Genomic DNA, 22,598 nt, shown 5'->3' on the forward strand with positions numbered 1-22,598 from the left:
TGCGCATGCCTAGCTTGAGGCCTCAAATAAATCGCTGAGGTCTGCCCCCACCCCCCAACCCCCCACCGTTACGCGAGGAAGGAAGTCTCGCGAGGTTAAAGCGCTTTGAGAGCGCTGGTCGGAGGCGGTCGCCGGAGGTTTTCTCCTTGCCAGTGATGGGGACGAACCCCTGGATCCCCGCAGCCAGCCCTGCATTGCCTGTTCTGGGTTCTGCGTCTGCTCGCTGAGGAAGCTGAACAGGCGGGAGGAGTCTCTTCCCTTGAGTGCATAGGTCCCTGTTGGCAGAGGCTTTGAGTCCTAACCGCCACAGCTGACGGCTGCGAGGGATTGAGACCAGAGTAAGTGGAATCAGTCCTGGGAGACGAGCGGGCGTAGCGAGTCGTAGGCTTTCCTTCCCCTTTTGCACCACCTTTTGAACCACCGGCTGCCCGTTCCTGGGCGCGGTACTTCCTGTTCTCAGCTCTAAGCACCTCTTTCCGGAACTCAGGTGCAGAAAGTTCGATGAAAAGCCTTGGCCCTAACCCGTGTGGACACACCTCTGTTCTCTGTTTTCTCCCTGCCTAGCCCACCTGGCAGCTCACCGTTGGCGGGGCGGGGTGGGGGTTGTCTGCCGGGATGGAAGAGGGTTCCTTTTCAGGTTTCAATTTACCTCTTTGCGTAAGAACCATTCCCTTTCTTGAAACCACCCTTCAAGAAATATTACTCTTCCGAGTTCTCTTCGCGGATAACCAACTGTCTTTAAACTGCCCTCTGAAGAATCCTACCTTTTTCTTGGTTTTCATCTTACCTTTCTTCTGTATCCGGTCTCGGATAATAGTACTGGTATCCATCCAGTTGTCTGCACTAGAAACCCAAGGCTCATCCTTGACTGTATTTCCGCTTGTACTGCACTGTGCTATTTCTTCTTTCAAAACCAGATGATTTCCCCACCATCCTCCTCCCCTGGTTACCATTCTGAAATACAAATCTGTTTATGTCAATCCTTTCTTGAAACTTTTTCAATAACCTTACCGCTGACAGAATTAAGTCCTATTTGTTAAGCGTATCACATAGCGCCTTTTACTGTCTGTCCCAATCCATTTTTACCTTTTCTGTTTTATATTGCCAGTACCTCAATATTCGTTCACGCCAGACTGCTGTTGTCCAAACACGCCAAGCACTTTTACAGCTCTCTGCCTTTGTATGTGCTGTACCATCTGTCCTGAATGCTTCCTCTTCCTTTTTATAAAACCACCTATCAAAATCTAATTCATAGACCATTGTCTTCTCCGGCTCCCCCAGGTGATACTGGTAGTACCACTGGCTCTCCCAAAGCATTTGAAACAGTATTTCTACAGAACTTTTAGATTGTATAACATTATTTATTCAGGTATCTTGTCTCGTGCCAATTTGAGCTTGAGTCTGGAATCACATCCTACTCATCTTTGTAGCAAAAGTTAATTCATTGCTTGGCACATAGCAGGCATTATTTGTATTAATATATACATGTGTATACTTATTTATAATGTGAGTGTGCGTGCTTAGTTGTTCACTGGCCAACTCTTAGTAGCCTTGTGGTTTATAGTCCCCCAGTCTCCTCTGTTTCTGAAATTTTCCAGGCAAGAATACTGGAGCAGATTGCCATTTCCTACTCCAGAGGAATCTTCCTGACCCAGGGATTTAACCCAAGTCCCCTGCATTGGCAAGTGTATTCTTTACCACTGAGCCACCTGGGAAGCCCCATTTATAATATAATAGTTCTGAAGATTCATCAAGTAGGAGTCCTTAGCATCCTCAAAAAATGTAGAATTTTAGAGCCAGAGGAACCTTATATATTAGTTTAAAAAACACTGACCAGTTTTGAGTATGAGGAATTCTGTACCACTAACACACAAGTAATTGTATTTTTAGTATCTGTTAGTTGAGATTGTGCATCGTGGCACGAAGCTATTATGCTTTTACATGATTTTGTATTTTATTATTAGCAGTCTCTGTCTATTAAAACTGGTGGGATATATAGGTATGAGAGAAATATTTAGACTACAGACCATGCTTAGTGCATGTACATCTGTGCCACCCTTCCAGTGATTCCTTGGCCATAGGTTAGAAATAACTGGTTTAGGCTAGATTAGTTTCTTCTTAAATTGTCATACTTGTTTGAACATATATGTATATGAACTTATATTTAGTCACAATTCCAAGGAAACATGTAATTAAAAAAAAAACTTCACCTGTGTCCTTGCTTTCAAATTCTGTTTCTTCTAACTTTAAAAATTCATCTTCTTCAAAAAGCTGCTTCATAAAACTCTAAATGTGTTCATTCCATTATTTTCAAGGATAGTGAAAAATTTTTGTGCTTTCAAATACAGTGACATGTGTGTAAGGTGCTTTTTAAAAGTACATAATTTATAATTTACATGTTTTCTCCTTGATCTCTGTAAATTTCTAAGAAAACCATAACTATGCCTTTCATTTTTGTACCTCCATGGGTGACAGTTAATATTTTCTACAAAGTAACTTTAGAGGCACCTGCCCGAACAATAAAAATTTTTAAACTAGATTGTTGACATTTATAGACACATCTGTGGTATGTCAGTGGTCACAGTATTTCTCTGTGGTTCCAGGTATAGGATAATGGATTTGTGGATAAAGGAGAAAGAAGAATGATTTTAATTTCTTTAAATTTTTCTTAACCAAAGTCTAAAAGTAAACAGCTGGCAGTTTCTTTCTTGGGTGGGTGGTGGTTTTTATCAGCAGCAGAATGTTCTGAACGCTCTGCCAGGAGTCTGACTGCAAATATCTTTGGTTGGTAGAGTGGGCGAGAATGTGCTTAACATGGGGGAGGGGGGCGGAGGGTGGAGGAGAGTAGGACCAGGAACTGCTTAAAAAAATTTTTACCTGCAATTTGAACCTACCTGTAGAAGATAATGTAAGTAAGTACACTAGTTAAGTTTGACTAGTTAAGATGCACACTTAAAAACATAAATTGAGAATATCTTTTTTTTTTAATTGGAGTTTTTTTTTTTTAATTTAAAACTTGTTGGAGAATGGGAAAACAAATCTTCCTCCCACTGCAGTTACCAACGAAAAGGGAGGACTCGGGGAGGGAGAGAAGCACAGTGGTTTCCAAAAATGTGGCAAAGTAAATGCATATTATAAAATATTTTAAACTTTTCTGTGGTTTCACATACAGGAAATAAACATGCAGATTCTTAGAAATTTTATGTCACTGCTTATCTAAAATGCTAATAAAAGTATGCTTTTAATTACCTGCTTTTTATAATTCTTTACCCTGAATAGAATTGGGCTTACCTGGTGACCCAGATGGTAAAAAATCTGCTGGCAGTGCAGGAGACCCAGGTTCCATCCCTAGGTTGGGAAGATCCCCTGGAAAAGGGAATGGCCACCAACTCCAGTATTCTTGCCTGGAGAATCCCATGGACAGAGGAGCCTGGTGGGCTACAGTCCATGGGGTCACAAAGAGTTGGACATGACTGAGTAGCTAACACTTCCCCTGAATAAATAAGTTTTTATAGTTACAAAACAGATTTTAAATGTAGTTCATTTTGATAGGAGTATTTCATTATGCAATCTAGAGAATGTTTTTTTAAGTGGATGTTAATTATAGTTTTAAAAAACCTAGTTGGTCTTGTTAAAAAACAAAATTCAACTGAGTAAAGTTTAAAAATCTTTTTGGCTTTGTTCAACAGTTCATGAATCAGGCAGCACCCCACCTAGCAGAAGGGAGTTCCAAGGAGCTGTACAAAATGAGACACTGTTACAGGAAAAGGAACAAGGAAGTTATACTAGCAAAAAGCAGGTTGGATGTGACAAGGTCACTTTCCTTTAGGGGATGGCAGGGGTCTGTCAGGCAAGCGACCTCACAGTGATTCCTGATTGAGTGATTTAAGGTTCCATTTCTGGAAGAGGCCAAAACTGTAAGTTAAGTCTTGGTTTGATGATATGGGGCTTAGCATAAGTGACTCCATTTGGGGCCTGTTTTCTTTTTTTTAACAGTCTTACAGATTAAGTGTGATGACTGGTTAAAATAAGTGCTAGGCTTCTTATTGGTTATGAGGGAGGATATTAGAAATTTGTTATTTTTTCATCTTCGTTTACACTTCCATTTATTTTCTACAGCTGGTTTGAAATGCAGTTTATATAATATTTTGGAAGTCTCATTGGTGGAGTAGCATCAAGGAATTTGCTTTGTTTTTCCACCCAGGACACCACGGTAGTTTTTATATAGGTAGAGGCAGGCAGAGCCCTGGAGAGCCATCTTGGCTGATGAACATCCCTAGACTGGGATCAGAAGTTCTATTTCTGGTAGTCTCTTGGCTCCTTCCTTGCTGCATGGTGCTGTCAGTCTGCTCCTTTCTGTTCAAGTCCTGAGTCTGTTTCCTCATTGATAAAATGGGGATAACAGTTATCCCAGTGAGCAAGATTCGGTATAAGGTTGTATCCCTTAGGTTCAGAAAGCTACCAACAGTTGGAATCTTAACAGCTGAGGCAGCGTACTGATAGATAAATAGATCCAGAAATAGAGAGCTCAGAAACATACCAATACATTTATTGAGAAAACACAACAGATGTGGCAGTAAAATTCAGTGGGGGTGAAATGTACTGTCCAAAAAATGGGAAATGAGACAATTGGTTGTCTCTATGAGAAAAGGAAAATATAATTAGATATCTTCCACACATGCAAATAAACAGCAAATGAACTAAAGATAAAGGCAAAACGTTGAGGATAGGTAAGATTCTTTACCGTCTGATCCATCAGGGAAGCCCGTATATCTCCCTGTCTAACCTGCTGTCAAGTTGGTAACCCCAGACACAGCTTAACTTTTTCATATTTCAGAAAGAAAGATTTATCATTATCTGAAAAGATTGCATCTAGATCAGGGCTCTGTTTCAGTTAATCTACAGATTCCTTTGCCCACAGAATTCTGAGAGCATAGCTTATGGGGAGAGGGCAGCTTACTGAATTACAGTATAGGTATTCGGTCACTTGTCACCTCATGCTGTGTGGGAACTTCAGTGCATTTTATTTGGAAACATCCTAGCTATTGTTTGTAGATGTCATGTTATTACAAAGCATAAAGAGGTTTCTTCTGATATTAGTCCCAATAATGTCATTTACATGTTGGGACATTTACATGTCAAGATCCTCATACCTGAGTTTTTCTGTTAAATCAAGATAAACTTCTCTCAAATCTTTTACAGCTTTCTCTGCTGCTGCTGCTGCTAAGTCACTTCAGTCGTGTCCGACTCTGTGCAACCCCATAGACGGCAGCCCACCAAGCTCCCCCGTCCCTGGGATTCTCCAGGCAAGAACACTGGAGTGGGTTGCCATTTCCTTTTCCAATGCATGAAAGTGAAAAGTGAAAGTGAAGTCACTCAGTCATGTCTGACTCTTCGTGACCCCATGGACTGCAGCCTACCAGGCTCCTCTGTCCATGGGATTTTCCAGGCAAGAGTACTGGAGTGGGGTGACAGCTTTCTCTAGACTTTGCTTTTTTATTTTCTTTCAACATCTGTTGCAACCAGTTATTTTTACTGTAAGACATTTTTTTTCTGTTTTTAAATGTAATTTTACTCTAAAAAATCTGATGTTCTGTAGTTAGTGGAATTGATGGGAGATATGGAGATATGGGGGCTTCCCTGGTGGCTCAGATGGTAAAGAATATGCAATGCAGGAGACCCGGGTTCAGTTCCTGGGTCAGGAAGTAGCTAACCACTCCAGTATTCTTGCCTGGAGAATCCCATGGACAGAGGAGCCTGGAGGGCTACAGTCTGTGGGTCACCAAGAGTCGGACACAACTGAGCGACTAACACTCTGTCACTCATAGAGATTTAGTGACCCCCATATAAACGAGAAAGCTGTATTATTGCCTAGCTCTAATTTTAGGTAATTCCAGAAGGGCAAGGCCTTGTTGGAAGACATCTTAGATTTTAATGACTGTCCTTTCATGTTTTAACCTATAGTGAGAATTGGTTCCTTTAGTGGCCCTTTTGCTGTTGTATTTTGAAGTGCCCTTATCTAAATCTCCTAAATCTTTGAAGACAAATCTTTTGGTTGTTTTATCTAGAGAGACAGAAGTTGTATTAATTTCCAACTTAATTCTTAAAGCTCTCTGGAAATGTCTGGTCATATAGTGAACATTTTATAAATTGGCAGTTTTATTTTGATTAAACCTTCTTATTCAGCTTTGAACCTGTTTATAAAAACAGGACAACATACTCTCTGCTTCAGCTGTTGGGTACAACCACGAATGCTGTTTGAATCTTTTTTCATCTTTATTTAGTTTGCAATTTTGAATCTTTGCTAGATATAATCTTAATGAAAGCCTGCTAAAATGGTGGGATGTGTTGTATTTTATTTCTTTTAAAATGTTACACAGTTGGGTTATTTAAATCTCTTGCTGCATTTTTCTGAATCTGAGGGGCTAACAATTAACCTAACGAGTCCCATGTAGTAGTATCTTAAGAAGACCTATATTCTGTAGCAAATTCTGTCTTCCTAAAGTTGGTGAAAATCCTTAATTAGAGCCCTTAACTTTGTTCTACACCTGAGTTTTAATTTAATTGCTATAGATTTGGCTTATGACATAGAAACATTACAAGGTAATTTTATTTTTTGAGAAAATCTTAAAGGGTGGCTCATATATTAACAGAAAATAAAGCAAAACAGTAGAAAGAGAAAAATTCAAGAGTGATAAGTGTCAGAATGTTAAAAGTTTTTGAGAGATTTTAAAATAAAAATTTTGTTTTGAGGTCTCAGCATATCAGTTGAAGAAGCTAACTATTGGCTGTGTTATGTTTTGTCTCCTAGTTTTTCAGCTCCTTTTATACATTTTAGTTATTGATTTTAACATATCAGAAGTTTTCCATAATGGCCAGTGTTGTTCTAAGTTAACACTTCCTTTGCCATTTACTAAGGAAAGTGCAAGAGTTAGAATTATTAAGAATTTTTATATGAGAAGCTGAAGTTCCTCCAGAAGGAGGTTGATCCTTTAGCGTAGCATGACAGGTAGAGGCCGCTTTGGCTGGTTAGTAGTGTACGTTTGTGGGTGGTGTCTGAGGTCACCTGACCAAGCAGAGGCTAGGAAGGGTCATATGGTCAGAGACCTGACAGTCACTGACTGTAGAATACGAAATAATAAAACGACCTTTTTTCACAAATGGCAAGATAGGGATTGCCCTCATGAAGATAGGGATTGCCCTCATGAAGAGCACAGTTTCTATATAACATTCAGTTCAGTTGCTCAGTCTTATGCGACTCTTTGCAACCCCATGGACTGCAGCATGCCAGGCTTCCCTGTTCATCACCAACTCCCGGAGCTTGCTCAAACTCATGTCCATCAAGTCGGTGATGCCATCCAGCCATCTCATCCTCTGTCGTCCCCTTCTCCTCCTGCCTTCAATGTTTCCCAGCATCAGGGTCTTTTCCAGTGAGTCAGTTCTTCCCATCAGGTGGCCAGAGTATTGGAGTTTCAACTTCAGCATCAGTCCTTCTAGTGGATATTCGGGATTGACTGATTTGATCACCTTGCAGTGCAAGTCGAGAGTCTTCTCCCACATCACAGTTCAAGAGCATCAGTTCTTCAGTGCGCTAAAGAATCCGCCTACAATGTGGGAGTCGCAGGAGACATGGGTTTGATCCCTGGGTTGAGAAGATCCCTTGCAGAAGGAAACGGCAACCCACTCCACTATTCTTGCCTGAAGAATCCTATGGATAGAGGAGTCTATATAACATAAAATGTATTTAGTGAATGTACACTTTTGTCCCCACTGTATATTTAAGGTGTTTTAAATATATTCTGATTTTGTTCTCAAACTTTATATATATATATAAACACATATGTGTATATATGTAATATATAATTATATATATTTATATATGTTGTGTATAATTTTTTGAATGTTATAAATTTACTTTTAAGTTTGTTCCATCTTAACAGAATCAAAACCACAGGTGTTCTTAGATGTTTTTCATCCTGAGACAGTGAACGATTCGCTAACAAGTGTAGCTTAAGCATAATGTGTGTTAAAGTGGAACTAAAAATAAGATCGATATGCCAGCTTTCTTTTGAATGTTTTTCATTTTTAATCCTATGTATTCCTTTAGAAATGAGTTGCACCATTGAGAAGGCACTTGCTGATGCTAAAGCCCTTGTTGAAAGGTTGAGAGACCATGACGATGCAGCAGAATCTTTGATTGAGCAAACCACAGCTCTCAACAAGCGAGTAGAAGCTATGAAGCAGGTTTGATTTTTTTTCCCCTGTTTATTCTATTTTTAAAAGACAGTCATTGACATTTGTGTGTTGCTTTTAGTACAAACTTCTGCTTAACTAGTATTTTATTTTTAATGTTTTCTGAAGTTTAAAAGTAGCTTGACTTGTGTGTTTTAGTTTACTTTAGATTGAAATATAATTTTGTCAAGGTCAACTGACATGTATGTGTCTATATATATATCTTCTAAAACTTGTAGATTTGATCACTTAATTTCCTACAGTGATGCAGATTTGAGTTTGGAAAATACATGAATTTTTTTGGGTCTAAATACATTTGACAAAGACAAGATAATATATTTTACTAATAGTGACTCATATTTTGTTCTGTCTGCTATTTTTATAATGTAGAAATATTTTTATAAGAATATTTTGGTGGTGCTGTTTAATAATAGTTTTTGAAGATGATGCAAAGCAGTATCTTGTTTTCACCTTTTGCAGTTACTGCATTTGTGTGTGTGTGCATGCTCAGTCGTGTCCAACTCTTCGCAACACCATGGACTATATAACCCACCAGGCTCTTCTGTTCATGGGATTTTCTAGGCAAGAATACTGGAGTGGGTTGCATTTCCTCCTCCAGGGGATCTTCCCAACCCAGGAATTGAACTTGCATTTCCTGCATTGGCAGATGGATTCTTTACCACTGAGCCACCTGAGAAGCCCTATTCATTTATACTTGCTACCTTATTTTTCATTTACTGCTGCCAATTAAGGAAGAAATGAAAAGGGCTTCACTTCTTGTTATCCTTACCATTGTGTATAAGAACTTTCCAGTGGGCTGTGAAGTTGAACTACTATTTTAAGCCCTCTTTTGATTTTAACTTTAAGTTAAGATTTTAACTTTAAGAGAACTATAGAATCTCTGAAACTATGATGGAAATCACTGTAGGAAAATATATATTTATAGCGTACTCTCGTGAAGCACATCTCTTTTGTAAAAGGAAGCAGCAACCTGGGGGTACTGATTTTAACAAAGCTGCTGAAAAAGTGAAGCAAGTTTACCTATTGGATTAGCCAAAAAGTTCATGTGGGCTTTTCCATGACATCTTATGGGAAAGCCTGAACTTTTTGGCCAGCCCCATATTTTGTTTTGCAACTCTTCTGCCCTAAACACTTTACATACCTCCCTGTCTAGCTTGACTCATGCATTCCAGTGAACATACATATCTTGTATTGAGTTGTAAAAAGGGCGGGGGGGGAGGTTGACAACCAGAGTTAAGAATCATACCATAAAATTTACCCTATTTTTAAATTTCTTGGCTGCACCACATGGCATGCTGGATCTTAGTTCCCCAACCACAAAACAAACCCACATCTGCTGGAAGCGTGGAGTTTTAACCACTGGGCCACCAAGGAGGTCCCCTACAGTTTACCCTTTTGAAGGGTGCAGTTGATTGAATTTTAGTATATTCACATGCTCTGCAACCATAATCACTGTTAATTTTAGAACACTTCATTATCCCTAGAGCTGCCTCCTAAGTCTCCCTTTCCCTGGTTCCTGGCAACCATGAATCTGTCAGTCTATAGGTTTGCCTGTTTTAAACATGTCGTATGAATGGAATAGTACTGTATGTGACTTATTGTGACTGGTTTTTTAAAGTTTTCAAGTTTCATCTGTGTTCTAGTATGTATCAGTACTTCATTCCTTTTTATTGCTAAATATTAATACATTGTAAGGATATAGCACCTTGTCTTTTTCTATTCATTGGTTGGTGAACATTTGGATTGTTTTTCTTCTGGGGCAATTATGTATAATACTGCTGTGAATACTTGTGTATACATTTCTATGTGGACATCTATTTTCAGTTTTCTTGGGTATATACCTAGCTGTAGAATAGAAGGGTCTTATACCTCTGTGTTTAACTTTTTGAGGATCTGCCTGTCTGTTTTCCAAAACAGCTACGTCATTTTACATTCCTGTCAACAATATATAGGCGTTAGCAATTTCTGCACATCCTCTGTTAAACTCGTTATTACTTGTTTTTTGACTAAGGTCATCCTGGTGGCTGTCATGTGCTATCTACTTGTTATATTGAGCTGTGTCTCCTTAATGACTAAAGATGTTAAGTATCTTCATGTGTTATATTGACCACAAAAACATATACATGTGTTTGTGTATCATCTTTAGAGAAATGTCTCTTCAAATCCTTTGCCCATTTTTTTTAGCTTTATTGAGATATACTTGATGTACAACATTGTGTAAGTTTAAGGTATACAACACACATGTATATATTGTGGAACATTACCTACTAACCATGAGGTTAGTTAATACTTCTGTCACCTCACATAATTACTGTATGTAATTACTGTATGTGGTGAGAAAATTCCAAATATATAATATAGTATTGTTAACTTTAGACACCATGATGTCCATTGCATCCTCAGAAATTAGTCGTTTGCCCATTTTTTTAATTGGGTTCTTTTTCTTTTTATTGTTGAGCTGTAAAAATTCTTTACGAAATGTACACACATATATACACATATGTAAGATACGTATTTTCAAATATATTTTCTTACATCTTGAAAAAAAAATCTTTTCATTAGTATCAAGAAGAAATTCAAGAACTTAATGAAGTTGCAAGACATCGGCCACGGTCCACATTAGTTATGGGAATCCAGCAAGAAAACAGACAAATCAGAGAATTGCAACAAGAGAACAAAGGCAAGCTATATTATCACTGTTATAGCATATCAAAAGTGAGCTTTAATCTCCAATTGCACTATTGAATTCAGATCAGTTAATATTTTTTAAATGGGAAAATAGCCAGTTAAAGTTACTTTTTCTAGTCCATTATGCTTCAATTACGTATATTTCTGTCTGTCTGCCTTACTTGGAATCATCTTAGGCTCTCACCTTCAATATCCATTTGTACCACTGAAATTATTACCTGTGAAATAACTCAGTTTCATTCTGCAGTCCCACCGCTTTGGCCCCTAGCTTAGGTGTTTATAGTCTCCGGCCTGAAGTATTCTCATTGGTCTCCTTGATTTCAGTCTCTTTCCGCTCCAGTCCATCTTCAGCACAGTCATCAGACTGATTTTACAAAAACATATCTGGTCATGTTGTTCCTTCTCTTAAGAACCCTCACTGTGTGCTGTTTCCTTATTCAGAGGCCTTCAGAGCTGACTCTAAGCCTTCTTTTTCGTATTCTTCCCATACCTCCCTTCTCCATGAGACCTTTGCTCTTGCCACCCTGAACAAGGTCCCGAACATACCATCCACTTCCATGCCTCCCTGCTTAGAATGCCCTGTCCTTTATTTTCAACTGAAGGAACGTACATTCATCTCACTACTATACTTCTGTGAAGCCTCCACCAATTTTTCCTCACAGACTTTTTATATGTATTAGGGTAGAGCTCCACTCTGCACTTTACCACATTGCGTTATAATTATTTATGTTTTGTTTTCTCCACTAGACTCTGAACTCTATGGCCTTTTGGTATTCCTAATATAGAGCATGATCTGACACTCAGTTGTTGTTCAGTAAATAGTTGTTAAAGTGATTCTCAAAAAAATGAGCTTAAAATGGTTATTTTGAAAACTAATAAAGGACTCCATTTGGTGTCCTTTATTTCCATATGGCTAGATTTTTGTACCTCATGTTTTCTTTATGAAACATTCTAATACCCCCTTTATAAGTTTTAAAAAATGTGATGTGGAAGAGAATACATTGTGCATTTTAAACTCAAGTTTAAATAAAAGATGCTGTTACTCTTGATAGAATTACGTACATCCCTGGAAGAACATCAATCTGCCTTGGAACTTATAATGAGCAAGTATCGAGAGCAAATGTTTAGATTGCTAATGGCTAGCAAAAAAGATGATCCAGGAATAATAATGAAGTTAAAAGAGCAACACACTAAGGTAATCCCATTCTGTAAATATAATTTGCAAAAAGGACAATCAATTAACTTGTGTTCAGATTTTTAAAAAATCACAGGTGTCTTACATGATATTGAATACTTCTCTTTTTGACATTTTCTTCTTCTCCTTATTTTTTTCATGTTATGTGTCATTTTCTGTTTGATTTAGTCTTCAAACTCCCATTCTTCCCTAGTAGCTTATAATATGTATCATAAAGTAAACATTATTTGGGAAATAAAGGTAAGTCTATTCAATTCAAATTATTCAAAATTATAATGTTACCTGCTTCAAAGAAATATTTCTTCTAACTTGTGAATTGGTATATGTTGCAAAAATGAAAATTAAATGCCAGAAACCTTTTTAAAAATCCGAAAACAGCTAAAGTTAGATTTGTTTTTAAGACTGTCTTCTGAATGAGGCTAATTCATCCAGACTATAGATACTCCTGATTATTAATGGAAGCACCAAGGGGTGGGGGGAGGAAAAGAAACAATATGCTATATATTGCCTTCCCACCCATCCCATCCTCCATCACATACCACTCAACAACATTTTTAGAGACAGAGCTGAACTGGCTAGAAATCAACATTGTTTCTGCTGTTCATCTTACTAGTTGCGATCCCTGTGTTTGCTAGCAGCTGCTATGAAAAGATAGAATAGTCCTTTACCATTTACATTTTATTTTAAACTGATTTTTAACTGCTGGTGTGAAAAATATTAGAATAGATTGTGATTACAAGGCCATTATCTCTATTGGATAATGATGAGCTAACTGTTTTTTATTAGTTATAACGAGTGTTATCTAAGAAGTATTGACTGTTACAACGTATTTTTATCTTAATTATTAAAACACTTTTTAGATTCTTTAAAATATTTATTCCATCTTGGTGCTTTTAGGTATTTTTTATTATTAATTCTACTAAAAACAAATATTTAGTAAATTGCTTTAACATGTAAATTCAACTTTCCATATTAAGGAAGTTAGTAATAGCTCTTGTGTCAAATAGTATAATAATAAATTAACAAATGTGGTTTTAATATTATGTAATTATGCTATTTATCTCCTAACCAAAAGGAACCTTGGATTGTTAAGTGGCAATCTTTTGAGTATAAAATGTATCTATTGTTAATATCATTATAAAAACATTTTATTTTGAATATGTAATTTAAGAGGTTTTTTTAAGTACAAATATGAACTGACTTAAAATTATTGGTAAAATAAGTATGTTCTTGAGACATTCCAAAAAGCCCTTGTGTTTAACGACCTAACAAATTTTTTAAGATCTACAGAGAATACTCTGGCAAGCAAGTGCTTAAGAATAAGATACTGAAGGTAGCTAGTCCCTTGTGGTAGCAGCTATGTCAGAAGCAAATGTTTTCTAAAACACATTAGATTTTACCATTCATTACAGCTGTTTTATTAATTAGCAAGTTAAACATGTCTTAAGATAGCTGTAAGCCATCCTTTTTCATTATGCAGATGAAATTCTTCTTCTAAGTGCTGATTCTTGCCTTCCATGAAATAACAGTTCAGTTACTTGTTATTAATTCTAACTAATACATATTAATGTTTGTGATTTTGATTTTTCCCAAAAAGGAGATGCTTTGATTCAAACAAATATTTATTAACACTTGCACTGGCTTAGTTATCCTAATGAGATGAATGAATAAGTTTTATTATTCTACCATAGGACCTTTCAGTGCATTGGGAGATAGAGATACAAACATGATTATCTAACATAAGGTAGGATGTGATGAATCCTAAATAGAGATCTGGATTATTACTGGAGTACTAGAGAAAGCAAGATTAGTTCTCACGAGGAGAATCTAGGAAAGTGGCAAGGAAAGGTAGTAAATCCATCTAAATCTAGCCTCGAATTAATTTGGGGGCTTAACAAGCAGAAATGGGTGAGCAGAGAAACTTGCACGATAAATATGAGCTTCCAGGATATGTTTAGGTACTAGTGCTCTGATACACCTAAACACAAAAATAATTTTATAACACATTTTTGGGTAAAACACAGAGTTGCACTTAACAGCATTTTGGAGTAAGAGGCTCTGTTGAGACTACGTAACAGAATTCTGCCCTCACCTAGAAGTTTTTGAGCACACATTTAAAAGCCAATAAAAAGTTTGAGGAGAACTCATTTTCATTCAAACACTCATTTTTACATTATTTTTGAACTACTACCTTTTTGGAAATCTTAAAAAAACAAACATTTCCAACAGTTGGCTAACTCGCATGAACTAACACTCATTCAGTTTTTAAATTACGGATATTGTCCGTATTAACATTATAATGACTCTGTACTACAGATTGACATGGTGCATCGTAACAGCTCCGAAGGATTCTTCCTTGGTGCATCTCGACACATCCTTGAAGCACCTCAACATGGACTGGAGAGGAGGCACTTGGAAGCAAATCAGAATGTACACTAAATAAAACAGTCAATTTTGGGGGTGTGGATGGGGGGGGCATTTAAAAAGTTCTTTTACATTGAATTCTCCCAAATTAAATCAGCAAATAAATGAAATTGCTTTTAAAAAACACTATGCTTTTGATAGCCTTGCAAAAATACTCAGTGTAGAAACTTTAAATCTGTCATGAATTCGCTGTATATTGCATTATACATAGCCTGTTAGGTAATTGCAGGCTTTAGAAGGTTCTTTAGGCCAGCCTTTCATTTTGTTGTTCTAGTTAACTGTAGCTGCAAAATTTTAGGAAGCTTCAAATGGTTTACCTCTTTCTGGACATCAAAGACATTTTCTTGACAGTAATTTTAATCTGGCTTTGTAAAAGTTTTGTTTAGTCAATTAAATGAACTGTTTTAATTCAGATTTTCCGTAGTTTATAGTCCTTTAATTTGCATTCACAATAAAATAAAATTACCTTTGTTTAGGTGTTACAATTAAGTATAGTAGCAGCCTCTCCATTGTGTCTGTTGTGTTTTGTCTTTTTTTCCTCGAATGCTATTTCAAGAGAGTGCAAAGATTTTGTTGCTAGCACTTCTTGCTTTTAAAACATTTTGAAAGCACAGGTCTTGCCATGTTGTGCCTTTTAAGAGATCTATGATACTTCCCTAAAGATCTTATTGTAGTAAGTGGATCATCCAGGAACCAGCCTGTAAAAATACCCTCCTGTTTGTATTGAGGTTTTTTTTCTTATGATGGTTTTGTTAGAACAGACTGTCCTGAAAAAAGTAGTTTCTTGTTTTCTTCCATTTTAGAAGCAAATGATTATTTGTTTCCTTGTAGTTGCCATATAAGACATCAAATCATAAACTGAGAAAGCTGTTGGTATTAAAAATTTTTACTCATTATCCTTATCCGACTTGCTGCTGCAGTTACCTGTACTTGACTTGCTTTTAAACGTTAGGCTCGCTTTATGGTAGGAGGGATTGTAATTATTATTTTTTTAATTGTTATAGGACATGACAGTTGCTTGTCTTGATATCATTCTTACCATCATAGTCTAATCCAGAGCTGTCTAATAGAACTTTCTGCAGTGATGGCAATGTTCTTTATCTGTGCTATTCAAATTGGAAGCCACCAGCCACATGTGGCTATTAAATGTCAGCAGTGCAACTGAGGGGCTGAATTGTTAATTTCTTAAAATGTATTTGACTTCAAGTAATTTCAATTTAAATAGCACCGCACTATACAGTGTAGTTTATTTTGCCTTCTTCCTGTGTACTAGCTTTGTATAGATTATATTAAAATAATATATAAGGATCTGTATTTTTGTTACTTAAGATATTAAACGTGTGGTTTGCTAAAGATATTCCTATTTGTTGTCTGTTTGAATATTTATATTCCTTCCACAGTTTACTAGTATTGTAGGTTTTGAGGAGTCTTGTTCAAATCCTTTTTCCAAATAGAATATATACAACTATTTAAGAGACTGCATGTTTATGTGGGAAACTGTCAACTTCTATATTTAAGTTTTGGCCTTAGTATAACAGAGTAAGCCTCAGTTGCCAGTGAGCAATGGTCTATAGAAGTTATTCATTTAAAAAAGTATTAGTCTTGTGTCCCTGCTGATTATAAACAACAGAGAAATTACAAAACCTTTTGTCCATCTCATTTCATTAACTGTAAGCTCTTTGGAATCAGGGAACATTTCTGTTAACATTTCTCTTAACAGAAATGTTCCCATTCCTCTCACCTAGTATAGTGCTTGCACACCATAGGTGTGCAAAAAAGAATAAAAAAAGCAGAACTCTGTTCATTTTATTCAGTACTTATTATTTACTCAATACTTATCATCTATTGGGCTTCCCTGGTGGCTCAGACGGTAAAGCATCTGTCTGCAATGCAGGAGACCTGGGTTTGATCCCTGGATTGGTAAGATCCCCTGGAGAAGGAAATGGCAGCCCACTCCAGTATTCTTGCCTGGAAAATCCCATGGACGGCGGAGCCTGGTAGGCTACTGTCCATGGGGTCACAAAGAGTTGGACACTACTGAGCGAAGGGAAGAAGATATCATCTATTATATACCTAACATTAAATAATAGGGAAACACAAGCAATGTATAGGTCCTGCTGTCAGTGAAGATGATAGTCTGGAAAAGATTCTAGATTGAATTGAGATCAGTTTTTAGGGATGGATAACATAGGATATATTTATAAATCATGAAGACTTCAGGAAGGAATAGATATTGAATGTGTATCTTTCCCATTAGTTTGGTCATGGGGCATGTAGGTACGAAAAAGAAAATGTTGCTGATCATTTGTGGTGAGAGGAATGTGAAATGAGTATTTTTCCTGTTCGTGGGTTTAGATATCTTGTGCTGCTTATCCTTAATCTAGTCCTAACAGAAATCTGACTTCACAAGGACATTTATCTTCAGTCAACAGTCTTGTAAATACCTGTTTGATATATTAAGTTTATGTTAAATGGCAGTGTAAAGGTATTAACATTCATATCAAGTGGTAATGTAGATTTTATAAAAAGAAGAGTTTTTTTTTTTAAGCGTTTCATTGATTTACAGCTTCCATCTCCTTTTTTTTTAGGAATTACAAGCACATGTTGACCAGATAACTGAAATGGCAGCAGTAATGAGGAAAGCCATTGAAATTGATGAGCAACAGGGTTGCAAGGAACAGGAACGAATATTTCAACTTGAAGTAAGTTAGCACATGTAGGTGAAAACTATTTGTACAAAGATCTATGCCAGAAAATATATCTCATTTTTAAATATTTACTTTCTGGGATGCTAGTAATGTTCTTTTTCCTAATCTGGGTACTGGTTATTTGGGTGTATAATGCAAGACCATTTATATAGTAATGTAGGAGTCAAAGATCAGTAATAAACTTATACCAGTCACTGAGAAAATTGACTTTTTGATCCTGTGTTGCTTCTGTTATTAGGTGAATATAATTCTTCAGCTTAGTAATTTGTTAAACTATCTCTATTTTATCAGAGATCACAATGATGCAGGGGGAAATTTTTTTTAATCCACAAATAATATTCTTTGGCCACTTGTATTTTTCTAGGGATATAAAAACTTTCTTACCACCTGATGGCTCAGATGGTAAAGAATCCGCCTGCAATGCAGGAGACCTCAATTCAATCCCTGGGTCGGAAGATCCACTGGAAAAGGGAATGACAACCCACTCCAGTATTCTTGCCTGGAAAATCCCATGGACAGAGAGCCTGGAGGGCTACAGTCCATGGGGTCGCAAACAATCAGACACAACTGAGCAACTAACACTTCACATAAAAGCTTTTATCGAATCTGTCCTTTATTCTGTGGTAGCAAAAGCACCATTGTTGAATAGCTCAAATTGGTAGAAGAGGTGCCCTTTATAATTTTAAAACCTTCATTTTGAAATCATGGTGGAGAAATTGGTTATAGGGGACCAAAAATGATTTTTATAACTGTACAGAATTCTCTCATTCTTTGTGACTAAGGCAAACAAACTTTCTCAGTAGAAGGCCAGATAATAAATCTTTTCAGCTTTGAAAACCAGGCAGTCTCTGTTGTAGGTACTCAGCTCTGCCACTGAAACGAAAAACCAGCCATACACACACAAAATAAGATTGGAGTCAACTGTGTTCCAGTACAGTTTAATGTACAATAACAGGCCTCAATTCCGGCCATAGTTTGCTGATGCCTGCTTTATACCATTGAAACTTAGAAAGAAAGACAAGGCTGTAGAGAATAAATTATGATAGTTATTTTTAAATGTCTAAAAATTTCTTACAGTAGTTCAGTTACTCAGTCATGTCTAACTCTTTGCAACCCCATGGACTTACAGTAGCTAATCTAGAAGATAAGGGCAAAGTCATTTACTAGCGCTCAATTTGGTCACTTACTTTCCTTCTTAAAAAACAGCACAATATATTCAGCCAGCCTGCTGCTGTTAAATCCCCACAAGGAAAGCAAACCAGGCTTGCCCTGAATTCCATGCTATCATGGAAAATAATAAAAGTATTAAAGTACTAAGAGGTGTTAGCCCCAGGGTATTATTCACAGACTTTCTGAGTTTACACAAATAAAAATCTAGATGTTATTTTCTTCATCTATGTCATTGCTTAAGTGCTCGGTTGTGTCTGATGCTTTTGAGACCCCATGGACTGTAGCCCACCAGGCTCATTTATCCCTGGAATTCTTCAGGCAAGAATACTGGAGTGGGTTGCCATTTACCACTCCAGAGGATCTTCCCAACCCAGGGGTTAAAACCCACGTTTCCTGCATTGCAGGCAGATTCTTTACCACTGAGCCACCAGGAAAGCTCCTCTTCATCTATATATACTGTGTTATAAAATAAGGCAGTTTCTGAAGTTCTGTAATTGAAGCTGCATAAATAAAAAGCCTTCACAGTGGTGGAAGACACTGAACACGTAATCCCTACCTCTTTAAAAAACTGTTCTCTGGATTCAAGTTGGTAAAGGCATATATCATTTAATACAGGGTTTCCTGACCTCCAAGATCCACTGCCTGATGAACTGAGGTAGAGCTGATGTAATAACAATAATAGAAATAAAGGGCCCAATAAATGTAATGCACTTGAATCATCCTGAAACCAACTCCTTCCCTTCTCCCACCCACCGCCTCCAGCCTATGGAAAAATTGTCTTCCATGAGACTGGTCCCTGTTGGCAAGAAGGTTGGGGACCCACTGATATAATACATTTCTGCCAGTTACAGTACTTGCTTTTATTTATCATACCTTCATATGTTTGGTTTTTCTTAAGATATGTTTTTACTATTATAGCCACCGTGCTGACTGCTTCTTTTTGTTTCCTTCCTTATAGCAAGAAAATAAAGGCTTGAGAGAGATTCTTCAAATAACTCGAGAATCATTTTTGAACCTTAGGAAAGAGGATGTGTCAGAAAGTACATCTTTGTCAGCATTAGTAACCAGTAGTGACCTCAGTCTGAGGAAGAGCTGAAGAGCTTTTTAAATCTGTGAACTTCTTACAAGGTTCCAGCACACTCACTGGGACTGGCTTGTTAAGTGAATGAATTAACAGCAAAATCCATCTCAAGTTACCCTTTGTTTTGTTTTGTTTTTCTGTAATATGTACAGTGCACTGGCAAGGACATTTAAAAGATAGCAATGAGAAAATACATAGTTAATGGTCATAGACTTTATTCCAAATATAATTGAAAAGTAGAAATTAAGCCTTTGTTAATTGGTGAACAAGATTTTTGTAATTTTTATAATTACAAAATTACAAAATTTGAATTACAAGAATTTTGTAATTCTGCCAATTAAATGTAATTGGCAGAATTAAAGATTTTCACAGCAACTACTGAACCTAACAAGAGCTTTCAGCAGTGCTGTTGGCTTTCAGTTGACATTTAGATAAACATGAATATTCCCAACAAATGTCTTGGAATTCATAAAAAAAATCCCAATTTTAATATACAAATTTTGCCACAGTATTGTGAATGGAAAAATCATCATACTGAATTATTTTCTTCCTATTTGGTGAAAGTTAACAAATAGCTTATGTACCATGAGACTTCAGCTTTAATGATTGCCTGTCGACCTTCTCATTAATTTAAATTTTTGTCAAACGAAGTTCAGTTTAAAAGGCTGTTAGGAATGTTTTATATGCACCATAAATAAAAGAGATAATTTAATTTGAGCTCATTTATCATCATAATGAGCTGACACTTGTCCATGACTTGCTTAAGTACATGAGATATCATTTCAGGAATGAAAGAGAAGGAATACTACTTTCTAAGAAAGAAGAGCTTATAAGAGACATATTTAGTAGGTTAAACTACTTCTTTGAATAAGTTTTGGCTCTAAATCAGTAATGAAGATGAGATTTTTCTCTTCTCTGGTTGATCTTTAAGGATATTATGTAGCTCATTTAGCTAACAGTTGAAATGTTTGATATAGCAAGCTAGGTATGGTAATTTCACAGTAAATTGGGAATTGCTCTGCCTCAGAACCCTTTTTTTTTTTAAGTAATTGCTCTTAAGAGATACAGAAACAGTAAATTAAAATAAAAAAATTTTTTGCTAGGTCTAAAGCTCCATCTGGTTTTCATAAACATAAGCAAAAGATATTTCTTGTAACCTTTCAGTCAAAGGGTTGGGGAGTGCCAGGGGAAGAGGGGGAAATCTGGATTTATAAGTATTTGTTTTATTTTTTACAAAATGTATGTCCAATATGTAAGTTTTTAAAAACCACTAGAAATAGAAATGTGGTGACATCAATCAAAATCTAAAATTTTCATATTTCGTGATGATTATAGAAAAAAGGTAAGAATGTCAAATACTATTAAATATACTGTACTCATTTATATTGAATATATATTAAAATATGCATGATAGAACATTCTACTTTGGAGTGTATAACTTGTTAATAATCACATGGTAACTTTTATGTATAATTTCATATATGGTAAAATTAAAAACTGCTTTTCACTTCAGAATTTTTTTATCTTAAGTTTGGAATAGTTGAGGAGACTGATTGAATAGACAATGGGCCCAAACATTAAACAGATTTATTTTCTCATTCAGAGGCCTTGATTGGTATTTTATAAACAAGTAATAAATTTTATTTTTAAACTTCTCTATTGGTTTTTGGGAAAGTATCCTTTAATTTGATGGCGCATTCATAGAGTTTTCATCCCAAGTCAGAATTAAAATAAGCTACACAATTGAAATTAAGTCTGAGGCAATTTGTTGGGGCAGCTCTATTATAAAACATTACTTGACAAATAATTATTTTTATAAATAGGTTGAATTAATTTATTCTTGGTCTTCTTACTTGGATATTATTTTAAGAACTTGGTGTTTAAAAACATGTACTTTATTATATAGCAACAGTGTTCTATCCCATACATTTTTTTTAAGCAGAACCCTTAAATTTATGTCTGAGACTATGTACTGCTAGGAACCTATTTTATCAATAAAGATGAGTAATTAAAATTGGTATGGTCTCCCAAGTTAATTTGAAAACAATACTTACATTTATTCTTACTTGTAGGTATTTTTTTAGGGCTGTTTGTTTATCCTTACCACAAAATTAGTACTTAGCAACAGCTTCTACCTGTATTCCTTGGGAACTGGCCAGCAACTTAGTGCTGATTCTGCAGACCTTTGGATCATCTGTAGTGGGTTTAAAAATGTCTTTTGTGATATGTCCGGGTACTAACTGCTCTACCTATGGATGTGAGCATATTTGCAGATACAGTCTTTACAGGTTTAAGGATCTCAGGATAAGATCCTCCTGGATATTGTATGAATCCTAGATCCAATGACTAGTGTCCTTATAGGAAAAGAAGAGATTTGAAACTCACAAGGAGAAAGTCACGTGAAGACAGAGGCAGAGGGTTATGCACATCAAGGAACCCTAAGGTTTATGAGATGCCTCCAGAAGCTTGGAAAGAGGCATGGAATGACCTCGTCTCCCTCAGGCCTCCAGAAGGGATCCGCTCTACTTGATCCCAGGCTTATGGCCTTCTTGATTTTCAGAACTCTGAGAGAAGACATTTCTGTTAAGCTTCCCACCCAGCCTGTACCAGCCTGTAATAATTTGTTACTGCAGACTTAGGAAATGAATATATCATCTATTATTTATCATCTATCTACCGTATTATTTATTTTATAAAAGGAATACAATTCTGAAAAACCACTTATGTACATGCTCACAGATAAAATGTTTTCTGCTCAAATTGATATTAACATCAAGATATCTTCCAAAGTGGTGTGTTCCTAAACTGACTCTAATGAATGGAAGATCACAGATCCTTAATTTGTGGTGACTACTACCTTTTTTGACTTTCAGAGTAAAACAAGAGTACAATTTTTAGTGAACTGTTGAGGAAGAAGAATTTCTAATTGGTATTTGAGGAGATGTTTCCTTTTTAACTCACTGGCTGCAGCTCATTCTCCTTTGTTCTTTTCTTTGTGATTTCTTAACAGAGAACCACAGGGCTTGATTCTCATTCCTGTTCTGAATCTCACTCACTTCCTTGCTGATCTCATCCAGTC

At 36.4% G+C, this 22,598-nt stretch overlaps 1 protein-coding gene across 3 annotated transcripts; it reads left to right on the forward strand.

The window, feature by feature from the left end:
* Positions 1-7: 7 nt before the first annotated feature.
* Positions 8-21,537, forward strand: FGFR1OP2 (FGFR1 oncogene partner 2). 3 transcript variants are annotated; one of them, XM_027541579.1, is made up of 7 exons: positions 8-338; positions 8,108-8,244; positions 10,816-10,933; positions 11,994-12,136; positions 14,453-14,566; positions 17,149-17,262; positions 19,397-21,537. In XM_027541579.1, the coding sequence occupies exons 2-7, from the start codon at positions 8,110-8,112 to the stop codon at positions 19,532-19,534; spliced, it is 762 nt and encodes a 253-aa protein (XP_027397380.1). In that variant the 5' UTR covers positions 8-338; positions 8,108-8,109; the 3' UTR covers positions 19,535-21,537. The 3 variants fall into 3 exon arrangements, with proteins under 3 accessions (XP_027397380.1, XP_027397382.1, XP_027397381.1); XM_027541581.1 differs by having other exon boundaries at positions 17,149-17,276; positions 19,397-19,482; XM_027541580.1 differs by lacking the exon at positions 14,453-14,566.
* Positions 21,538-22,598: the final 1,061 nt, after the last annotated feature.

Source organism: Bos indicus x Bos taurus, chromosome 5, assembly GCF_003369695.1.
Source record: "Bos indicus x Bos taurus breed Angus x Brahman F1 hybrid chromosome 5, Bos_hybrid_MaternalHap_v2.0, whole genome shotgun sequence".
NCBI classification, from domain to species: domain Eukaryota; kingdom Metazoa; phylum Chordata; class Mammalia; order Artiodactyla; family Bovidae; genus Bos; species Bos indicus x Bos taurus.

Coding starts and splice junctions, on each gene's coding strand:
- FGFR1OP2 (XM_027541579.1), top strand. CDS start 8,110: ATGAGTTGCACCATTGAGAAGGCACTTGCTGATGCTAAAGCCCTTGTT. Junction 8,245..10,815: donor GAGTAGAAGCTATGAAGCAG/GTTTGATTTTTT, acceptor TCTTTTCATTAG/TATCAAGAAGAAATTCAAGA. Junction 17,263..19,396: donor AACGAATATTTCAACTTGAA/GTAAGTTAGCAC, acceptor CCTTCCTTATAG/CAAGAAAATAAAGGCTTGAG.